Source organism: Oncorhynchus masou, unplaced genomic scaffold, assembly GCF_036934945.1.
Source record: "Oncorhynchus masou masou isolate Uvic2021 unplaced genomic scaffold, UVic_Omas_1.1 unplaced_scaffold_1473, whole genome shotgun sequence".
In the NCBI taxonomy this organism is placed as follows: domain Eukaryota; kingdom Metazoa; phylum Chordata; class Actinopteri; order Salmoniformes; family Salmonidae; genus Oncorhynchus; species Oncorhynchus masou.
In genome coordinates, this window is record NW_027004723.1 from 64,743 (window position 1) to 76,272 (window position 11,530).

General features: G+C 40.6%; 1 protein-coding gene across 1 annotated transcript; it reads right to left on the bottom strand.

Moving 5' to 3' along the window:
* Window positions 1-2,511: 2,511 nt before the first annotated feature.
* LOC135530974 (zinc finger protein 664-like) lies at window positions 2,512-10,452 on the bottom strand. Its single transcript, XM_064959143.1, has 2 exons — window positions 10,095-10,452; window positions 2,512-3,473 (listed from the first exon to the last, which is right to left on the bottom strand). Exons 1-2 carry the CDS (start codon window positions 10,450-10,452, stop codon window positions 2,512-2,514), a joined length of 1,320 nt encoding a protein of 439 aa, XP_064815215.1.
* Between the last annotated feature and the right edge of the window lie 1,078 nt (window positions 10,453-11,530).

Here is an 11,530-nt window from a genome sequence, read left to right on the forward strand (position 1 = left end):
GTTTGTTTCAATTTTCAGAAGTTGAATCATTTGATACTGATTGTCGTAGAGGGACCAGGAATCTGATGATTGGTCAGTCATTGGGTTCATATGTTGAAATCAAATCAAGCTTTATTTATACAGCACATTTCAGACATGGATGCAACACAATGGATTCACAAGAAAAAACAATGAAAATAAACAAACAAAATTAGTACACAAACATAAGAGTATAAAAAACAATATATAATATAAAAAAACTGAATAATAACTGAAAGACTATTGAACATTAAGGAAATTCCATTGATTAAAATATTAATTGGATGCAACATCCAACCCAAAATATAAGCTTGTTTTTTAGGAGGGGCTCTGAAAGACACTATGGGGGTGTCCACTGGAAGTTGACTAGTAACAACAACTGGGACATAAGACACCCACCATGAGACCCATGAAATCTGCCCAAGAAGAGGGAAAAACCCACACCAAACTTAAAGACCGGAAGCAAACGAAAAAGGTGGTGGTTAAAATAATTTATTACAATCAATACCATTCATACTATTACAAAATCATAATTCTCATTCATTCATTCTATTAACAAAAACAAACCTCAGGGGAGCATCGTCCCTCCCCGTCATACCTAACCAATACCTAACCCTTTCCCCATCTCCCCTTCCCTAATCTATCCCCTTCCAAACTCACTCTAACACTCCCAGCCCTAAACCCCCTTTCCACCTCTCCCGTGCCGCATGCTTCCCCCACTTCCTCTCCTCCCTCTTCATCCTCCCCCTCAAATCACCTTCCACCCTTCTCACTATCCCTTCCACCCCCCAATCTCTCCCTGTCTTGACTAAATTCTTCCTGGCTTCCCACAGTCCCTTTTTAAAGAGACTCATGAGAAGCCAGAGCAGAAACCTGTCCCTATCCGTTCCCTTTGCTCTCCCTACGCCTCTCTCTAGCCTAGCCCATGTCAAAACAAAATCACTCCTAACCACACCTAGCATCACCCGTGCCCTAGCCCAGACTAGTCCGGCAAAGGCACAGTCCCAGAAGGCATGGCGCACAGTCTCCTCCCTGCCACAAGCAGATCTTGGACAGGTGGGGATCGCACCACACTATACCGGTACAAGATGGAAAATACCAGCAAGCACTTATGGAGGCCCAACCAATTCAGGTCCTTGAGCCCGTTGTCCAGGCCCCGCGCCTGCACTCCCTCCCAGACCACTGACAAGATGGACAAGCCAGCACAGGTGTAACACATACTGACTAACCAGGTGACACCAATCAGTGCACCCTACCTGCTAACGAGCTATACCTGCTAAAGTACAACCTCAAAACATAAATGGAAAGACCAAAGCCTGTAACACCTTCCCCCTGTAGACAACAAATATATCCTATATTTCTGTTGGACATGTTCTCACCCCCAACAGAAAACTTCCATTTCACATAATCAACAACAATGCTTCTACCAAATAAACATGGTGTATGGCTGTCAACAATTAAAAACAAGACAAAAACACATTTCTAAATAATATACAATAGTATTATTTTTTTAAATAATTTCTTTCAATAGAATCCTAAAACCCACTTGCTTCTAGAACTCTCGTCCCCTTGGAACGAGCCCAAACAAAACTAATCTCCAATACGGAAAAACATGCAGTCAAAACAAATTGTGATCCATGGCAACGCACTGGCTAAATGCAAAACTGGTTGACTGCCCACCCTTGAGACAATCAGCAACCAACTCCTGCAATATCCGTAGTAACTTTCCACCTTACTTCTCGCTCTCTTTTTAGGGTTCACTCGATGGGCATGTTGTTGGATCGGGCCCAGTCCCCAATGTCATGCATTTGGGTTAGCACATCTGAGAATGAATCCTGAAATTCTAAAAGCACTTACTGGTGAGGCATGGAATAATAAAACATATTTTGTCAGGCTGAATGTTTGAAATATGAGTAGGTGATTTGAGTCATGCGCCTTCAGTAGTGGAACAAAGACAATTAGCATTTGAATGTTGTCAAGAAATACTGGAGTGATGTCAGATTGTTAATAAAATTGATTATAGACCAATTTATTATACTGCTTTCATGTGTGAAAATACAAACATCTGCAACAATTATTATATTCCATGTATTTTTTTAAACAAGCAGCTTTTTCCAATTAGTAGAAAACAGCTAGCTACATTTTGAAGTGCTGCATTTCGATTTGTGGGTCACCAACTCAGTAAGTGTAACACAGCTCTCTTTTTGTTACTCACTTTTTGTTAAATAATATTTCAATTCAGAGCCTGGATTTTCCCCTGAGGCTAATATCCATATCATGCTGCAATCAATTGAACAGGGCAAACGATAAGGTCATCATTAAAATACTCCTACTACAATGTTAAAACATTCTACATTGTGACATCATTAAAATACTCCTACTACAATGTTAAAACATTCTACATTGTGACATCATTAAAATACTCCTACTACAATGTTTTTTTAAAAGTTCTACATTCTGACATTATTTCATTGATATCTTGAAACAACTTCTTCATGTATGTATTTTCTGATGTTTGATCAGAGATCTTTTATCAGAGTATCTCTTCCCACATTGATCACAGCTATAAGGCTTCTCTCCTGTGTGTGTTCTGTGGTGTGAAGTCAGTTGGCTAGATTTAACAAAACTCCTCCCACATTGATCACAGCTATAAGGTTTCTCTCCTGTGTGTGTTCTCTGGTGTAATGTCAGACCGCTAGATGTAGTAAAAGTCCTCCCACATTGATCACAGCTATAAGGTTTCTCTCCTGTGTGTGTTCTGTGGTGTGAAGTCAGCTGGCTAGATTGAACAAAACTCCTCCCACATTGATCACAGCTATAAGGTTTCTCTCCTGTGTGTGTTCTCTGGTGTACTGTCAGATGGCTAGATTGAACAAAACTCCTCCCACATTGATCACAGCTATAAGATTTCTCTCCTGTGTGTGTTCTCTGGTGTACTGTCAGATGGCTAGATTGACCAAAACTCCTCCCACATTGATCACAGATATAAGGTTTCTCTCCTTTGTGTGTTCTCTGGTGTACTGTCAGATGGCTAGATTGAACAAAACTCCTCCCACATTGATCACAGCTATAAGGTTTCTCTCCTGTGTGTGTTCTCTGGTGTAATGTCAGACCGCTAGATGAAGTAAAAGTCCTCCCACATTGACAACAGATATAAGGTTTCTCTCCTGTGTGTGTTCTCTGGTGTAATGTCAGACCGCTAGATGTGCTAAAACTCCTCCCACATTGATCACAGCTATAAGGTTTCTCTCCTGTGTGTGTTCTCTGGTGTATTTTAAGTTCTGATGAAGATTTGCAACCTTTCCCACAGTCAGAGCAGCAATGAGATTTATTCCCTGTGGGTCTCTGCTGGTGTTTCTTGAGGTGTTTTGATGTGGAGAGACTCTTCTCTGCCCTGTCAGCATCATGAGGTTGTTGAGGCCCCCCAGAGGATCCAGGATTGTCACGTCTCTCTCCTGTGTCAACAAAAAGTAGGACAGGTGGTTTAAGGCCCACAACAGCAAAAATACACTGTAAAAAGGTGATGCCAACAGCGTAGCCATTATGTTGTACAAACAATGATGTCTGTAATGAATGTTAATTATTTGACATTTGTCTTAAGACAGTCAAGTGAACAACAATAGTCATATTTTGTCTGGTTTTCCCATTAGTAGTAACATCGACGATTTTATGCAAGAAATAAGATTTTAAAATTGTTGAAATCCGAAGCAGTGTGCCAGACAACTTTTGGTCTCCAATATAGGCACCTTTCTGGAGGTCTATGTTAGGTGAAGTTATGGGTCCTTCAGTAGGTCTATGGTATAACTAGCGGTTTCCGCATTAGCATGGAGGAGTTTCTGCAACCAAATTGCATTTTATCGAACAGAGGGCAGAGAGCGATGCACCTATTTGGGGATGTCTGATAGTATTTACGCACCACCACTAATGATTTGTGGAGCTATTCGAAGTAATGTTTTCACCTCAAACAGCAAGTAAACAAAGTCTTACAAATGCTTTGAGGAACTATTGATTAGAGTAAAATATTTCCAGCTCTCACTCTTGATAACCACTCGACAGGAAAGGGAAAATGTAATGCTCTGCTCTGATCCAGTGAAAATATCATACAATACCTGATTACTTCTTATCCCTTTCACAAATAGCTTAAAGCTGTGTCTGTCCCAAACTATTTCATACAATGTTGCTATCACATTTCAGACAGACCGAGGTGACAGAACTTTAAACAGTGTATCAACTATGTAGACAGCCCATGCGCAGCCAATGTGATTTATTTTTATCTGGATATTTTCTAGATGTTTTTGTTTGTTGGCTTTATGTAGGCTATTTTTACATAGTTGGCAATGGCAGTAAACATTGTTTAGATTTATATAATTTTCATTTCTATTTATATAGAATATAGATTAATCACAGACAATGATTTTGAAATACGATTAAAAATTAAATTAAACTGTTCCAGTAAAATGTGAATATGAAAATCATAACTGGCACCAGATCAGTAGAAATGGTCAGATAAATTTGCACTCCAAATGGAAAAGGTTGCCGGCTGCTGTTGTAGCCTATTACTGGAAACTTCAGGAGCATAACGTCAGAATTTACGAAGGCCAGCAGCAGCGGGATGAGGAAGAGTTTTTTTCTTATGGTTAGGCTATATTGATCTCTGGTTCCCTCAAGTCATTTGTGTGTCTCAATTATTTAATAAAACATGTGATTCCTATGTTGACGATGTAAAGAATATTTGCTGCTCTGTGGTGTGTAATGAGGAGCAACCAGACGCTGCACACACTTAACGAAATTGCTTATTCCAGTTACTAATAAGCATGCACCCATTAAGAAAATGACTGTACAAGCTGTTAAATCCCAGTAGAATGATTAGGAATTGAAAAACTGTGTGGTTGAGAAGGATGAGGCAAAAGGAATGGCAAATAAGTCTGGCTGTACAACCGATTGGCAAACATCCTGCAAATTGAGAAATCATGTGACAAACTGAATAAAAAGAAAGACAATGAAACAAAGAAATGACAAAGAATTATAGTAAAAAGCTTTTGAGAACCTTACATACAATGTTGGGAAAAAATTAACTGAATCTGATGGCTCATTCATCAAAGCCCACTACTTATGATTTTTTTCAGTGGCAAGATTAGCAAACGTAGGCATGTCAGAGCAGCAACAAACACTGACAACACTTCCAAGTATATCTGACCAAATTATGAAAGACAAGCCTTGTAATTTAGAATTCCGTGTGGAAGAGGTGAAAAAATTGTTGTCTATCAACAATGACAAGCCACCGGGGTCTGACAATCTAGATGGAAAATTACTGAGGATAATAGTGGACGATATTGCCACTCCTATTTTCCTTATCTTTAATGTAAACCTACTCGAGAGTGTGTGCCCTCAGGCCTGGAGGGAAGCTAAAGTCATTTGACATTTGACATTGGCTCCAGGAAAAATGTTACACTCATTTCAGCCATTTTGTGACCAAAAACAAGCTACATATGGACAGTACCAAAATAAACTGACTCTGGAAATGACAAAGCGCCTCTTAACGCCTCTTAACCTTGCTGGAAACGGGACAAACGGACCCCTTCTGTGGAAACAGACTGGGACGATTTCTAATCAAAAAGAATTCCCAGGAACGGGGTTCATACGGACCACAGAGACTGTGTGGGATAATAACATGGCCTTGTCCAACTCTGCTTGTTCCCTCGACTCAGCTACCAACCACCAATCTCCAACAGGGCCCGTTACCTGTATCAATAGTTCATAGTGAGCTACAGGTAGGAATCAGCAATGAATCCCAATAATGAGCCAACTATGGGAGGGGTAACAAATATTTGTGGACAAATCTCAACGTATTACTGCTACCCTGGGGAGATCGCTATACCCCTGTAACATCGGCTCCAACCCTCGTCGGATGTGGCAGGCTTGTCACAGACTACAAAGGGAAGCACAGCCGATAGCTGCCCAGTGACACAAGCCTACAAGACGAGCAAAATAACTTCTATGCTCGCGTCAAGGTAAGTAACACTGAAACATGCATGAGAGCATCAGCTGTTTCGGACGACTTTGGTATCACGCTCTCCGCAGCCGATGTGAGTAAGACCTTTAAACAGTTTAACATTCACAAGGCCGCAGGGCCAGACGGATTACCAGGACGTGTACTCCAAGCATGCGCTGACCAACTGGCAAGGGTCTTCACTGACATTTTCATCCCCTGTCTGAGTCTGTAATACCAACATGTTTCAAGCAGACCACCACAGTGTTCTTGGGCAAAGGGACTAAGGCAACCTGCCTAAATGACTACCGGCTCATAGCACACACCTCTGTAGCCATGAAGTGCTTTGAAAGGCTGGTCATGGCTCACATCAACACCATTATCCCAGAAACCCTAGACCCACTCCAATTTGCATACCGCCCCAACAGATCCACAGATGATGCAATCTCATTTTGCACGCCACACTGCCCTTTCCCACCTGGACAAAAGGAACACCTATGTGAGAATGCTGTTCATTGACTACAGCTCAGCGTCCAACAGCATAGTCCTTCAAAGCGCATCACTAAGCGAAGGATCCTGGAACGAAACACTGAGCACGCCCCCATTCTCATCGAAGGGGTTGTAGTGGAGCAGGTTGAGAGCTTCAAGTTCCTTGGTATCCACATCCTTTGTGTCCACATTATAGGCTTAGTTAACTGGTGAACTGTTGAAGTCATGAAAACATAATGACGATTCTAATTCTAGATTTGGAATAGAATGTGCAGCACCTTTAATATATTGTTGTTTGACATGACTACCAATTAATATAACAGGGAGGAATTACTGACAGAGTAGAAGCATGGTGGAGACATCCAAGAGAGGAAAATCAGGAAGAGGAATGACAGCAAGTAGTGCAGACGAAAGGGTTAACAAGTTGGTGAAACAACCAATGTGCTGGAATGGAAACAATATTGGTGCTACTTTGAGAACACAAACTCTCACATCTTTCACAGCACAGAGCGAGGGAGTCTGGGGGATGACTGGAGGAGCAATGGAGGAAGCATTGAGGGATTATCTTGGCGTGAGTACAGTTGGTGAGACTGAGTGGACGATGGTGAAGAACAGTGGAGTGAAAAGGGCTAAAGTTAGCAATGAACAACAGTTTAGGGTCGGAGTGGGAATCATCAGCAAGGATGTTTTTGTGGGTGACCTGTTAACGGTCTCAAAGATGGTGAAGGATGAATTGGGTAAAATGGAATCGGTTCGAGTGACCAGGAGTGGTATGATGCCGCTTGTGTGTCAACAGCGCAAAAGGAGAAAGCTATGTGTGGTTTAGATTAAACATTTGAGGTAGGTGGATTAAAAATGAATGATAGACGGAAGGTTTTACTGTGGTTTGGTGAAGTGGTTCTCCCATCTTGTGTAAAACCTGGGTAAGTGAGATATACAGAAGCCGCTGCAGAGTTACAATTGTAAAAAAGGTTGAACATGTGGCAAGTGCTTGTCGAAGGAATGAATAAGTCATTGTCAGTCAGATGAAGCATGTTGTAATTGTGATGGGAATCACGTTCCCCAGTTCCCGGAGTGCCCTGTACGGATGAAGGAGGTCGTAGTAGCTTGGATGATCAGGTCCATCCAGCAGGTGTCCTTCGTGGAGGCAGTGAAAATAGCCGAAAGAGTAGAGAGGAGAAGGTAGTTCATGTCCCTTAATCTGCAGTGTAGCCATGCAGGAGAAGGATACCAACAGACAAATAGTGAAAGAGGTGGACTTTGTGTTTATAGAGCAAGTGATAAATTGCATTAATAAATTATTAGTAACCTTCGTCCAAAAGAAGCAGGTTCCAAAATTGCGTTTGCATTGCCCTCACTGCCGCAGTGATAAATTGCATTAATAATAAACTAATAAGGCATCTAAGAAGCTAGACATCATGGTGAAGGTGGCAAATAGATTTCTGCAGACAAAATGTTACAGGGAGTACAGAATGAAGAACCCCCCCCCCCCCTTCCAGATTCCTGAACCTGTGTAGGGATCTGAATAGTACCATTTTAGTTTGAAATTCAGGGTACTGGAGTGAACTTGGTAAGTGTTTATTTTTTATTTTACGTAATTAGTATGATTTGTTAATCCCATTTTTTTGCGTTTTGGTTATTTTTTACAACCTCGTACAGTAAGTGGCAGCAATACACCTGATGAGAGTAGTCTGACAATAAACCCCAGGGAAGAAGACAAAATAGGAACCAAATTGTTGGTCATTGTTTCCAGTTGACCCTAATTACATGTTGTTTTCTTACTTCATGTAGCCTGCTAGCTAACCAACATTATCATACTTCGCTTACTCCTCTCTGATAAGATACCGGTGCACAAACATGCTTTTCTAGGCCTACAACAGCACTGGTACCAGGCAGTATTAGCTAGCTTCGTTTGCTCTGACTCTTAATACATTTAGCAAGCTAGCTAGCCCGCTAACTAGCGATAAGCAGCTAACATTATTTGAGCAACACCTTGCTAAGAAAAGACAATATTTCGCCTTTAATGTAATGGCATGAAAAGAATTGCCAAAATATTACAGACTAAGTACTCAATTAACATCACAAATAGTATGGTCAGTATGAGTATTCTAACCCAGCTAATGACTTATTATTTATCAACAGCTCTTAACAATTTGACCCCAACAGGAAATCTACACTGGCAGTTATAGAAAGACCCATTTATTATATAACCATTGATTCCACTGATTCTTGAAGAATATAACTTAGAAATGCCTCAAATGTTTCAACCGTATCACCCCACCAGAAACCAAAACATAAGCTCGTATAACGCCACTGTTTGTAAACTAATACTATATGGCTGAGGAGTAGGGTCGATCCAAGCGTTCTGACCTCACAATGACAGTAAAGCACCCAAGCTAACTGGCTAACGTTGGATAGCTTGCTAGACACAAATCAGAGAAAACCTCACTCTAACCATTTTACTTGTCCTAGCAGAGCTGAATAGGCTGTTTTCATGTTATCCAGAGCATTGGTGACTAACTGCTGCTGGCAACAAATTAATTTGAGCTTTTTTGCAGTTTACTGACACCGGCCATATTCAATGGGTGTTGAGCGTTATTAAATTCATCAGTTATTCTGCTCTCTGATCAATTTAATAAACATTAGATAGTTAGAATATAGTTACTAAACTGGCAAGTTCAGTGTATAAGTAGCCAACTAACGTTAGGTAGCTAGTTAACATCCCGATACATACTGCTGTAAAGATATGCTATGCGTTTTGTAAGGATAGTGTAGCTAACATAACGTCTAACGTAACTTATTTGAAAAGTCATTACTTTATTACATTGCTCAACATTTGTCATAATTATTTAAAGCAGTTCATTTGTATCTGCTCTCATTGTACTTCGGCTGAATATTTCCCTCCATTTTCTTCAAATCTGAAATCGATGTGAAGTCACGCCCATTTCATGAAGAGTTGCATTATGGGCCCTAGAGTCCTGCGTGTATGTCATATTTTGGCAAATTTAGTACGACATCCGGGAACTTTTGGCATACTAACTACATCATACTTTAATAAGCAAACTATATACTCAATTAACATCACAAATAGTGCAGTTAGTTTGAGTATTCTAACACAGCTCAGGTCTCTGGGCAGCCATTTTTTTTAAACTAGGTTGCCCCTTTAAAAAAGCCACACAACAATCAACCAATCTGCAGTTCAACCAATAACAAAGCTGTAATTACACCACTATTTTGGTAATAAGATGATGGATGGGGCTGGAGAAATGTAACTAATCTCAAATTCATAGACAGGCCTATGGATGCAAGGACTGACCATCCATGATATCAACATTATAGTTTTAACCATGTTGAGGCTATACAGTGTTCGTTTACATTGTTTCTAAACATTGGAGTAAAAAAAAAAAGCTTATTTGGTGATCTGATGGGGTAAACAGTTGAATTAAGCTCATAAGGCATGCGTTATATTCTCCAAGAATCAATGCCTATAAATACATTTAAAAGTCAATATGGATGTAGCAACTGCAAATTTCCCCTTTAACACCACACATCAGTTCAACAAGCGCAGAGTTTGTGCTTCTGTTAAGACAGTACTTACTAGTGTTAATCAGGGCCGGTTCATCGTTAGAACCATCGGACGCCTTAAGATGCGTTTGGGAAACCGGGCCCAGAATTCCAGTTTCCTCCTCTTCTTCATTGTTCGATGAGACAGTCACCTCCCCCTCCTCTTCTTCTTTCACTGAAACGTCGTCGTCCTCCTCTTTCACTCTGAACGGGTCTTCCTCTTCTTTAACCGAGATGTCTTTTTCTTCTTCATTCACGGTAACAGCCTCAACCTCTACTTGTTTTTGTATTGTAACAGCCTCCTCTTCCACGAGAGCTTCTTTCTCCATCCAGCAGACCTCCTCTTCTTCAGCAGGAACGGGGTTAAGTTTGAGACTGGAGCTATGAGGCATGTACTGAAGTCGCAAAGCCGTATAATTCAAAGCAGTGTCCCTTTATCAGCAGCACGTGATCAATGACGTCTGAAGAATCATTTCGTCGAACACCTGATTGGTTTGGTATTGGGTTCGTTCGACATTGCAGCCGACAGTGCAGGTGGCTGCTGATTGACTAATTTACAAATCACTTTGCATCATAAATAACTACTCATTGTTATTTATAAATCAGTCAGCCAGTCACCGTTTACCCACAACGCTGCATGGATTTGATGATCTCGAACACGGCCAGATGACAGTGGACTTCATCTGTAAAAATGTGGCTGTTCTAAATTCTGTGTCGCTCAAAGCTTTGAGTAATGAACCTATTTTTTTAAACAATTATCTGGAAAGAGCCAATGCTTCAGGAAGCGTTGTTTCCCCATCACTACTTTTCAGCATGTTTTCTGTGAATTAGACTTCGGGAGTTTTGTAACTTTTTCCACCTTGGCTTACTGTTTGTTGGGTTCTAATTGGTCTCCAGTCGGCGGTCTCTGCTGACCATAACAGTGCTGGTTGGTTATGCTGTTTCGGCTAATAGCTAGATGGCTAAATAGCTAACGTCAGCTGGCTGGCTAAGATAACTGCATATAGCTAACATTTTTTGATTGGTTAGATGGCATAATGTATTTCCAAAACGTTGGTTTACTTTAATCACTCAAGTCATGAGTGCAAACGATTGGTTTAATTTAAAGTTATACATTTTAAGTTATTTCTGTTGTAGTTAACATCATAGGTAAGGATTGGTTGATTTCCAGTTTTTAAGTATGGTATTTAAGATGATTGATGAGAAACGTATCGTCCAACCATCGGGTAACTTGTTTCATGCACATCAAAGGTGAGGGTGAATTTCAGATGTTCACTGCTTGTATTGATGAAGGAGTGGAATCGATGAAGTTCCTCTGCTGTCCACTGGAATAGAAAGAACACGTCATCAATGAAGACTTTTTCAGAGCCTGATGAGATGCTAGAATGGATTGTTAGGGCTGACAATCACATTCTTCTCGAACAACCCCACATACAGTTACACATAATTAGATGCTATTTTTTTTTAAAC

Coding starts and splice junctions, on each gene's coding strand:
- LOC135530974 (XM_064959143.1), bottom strand. CDS start 10,452: ATGCCTCATAGCTCCAGTCTCAAACTTAACCCCGTTCCTGCTGAAGAA. Junction 3,474..10,094: donor ACCGGCCCTGATTAACACTA/GTAAGTACTGTC, acceptor TTGTTGACACAG/GAGAGAGACGTGACAATCCT.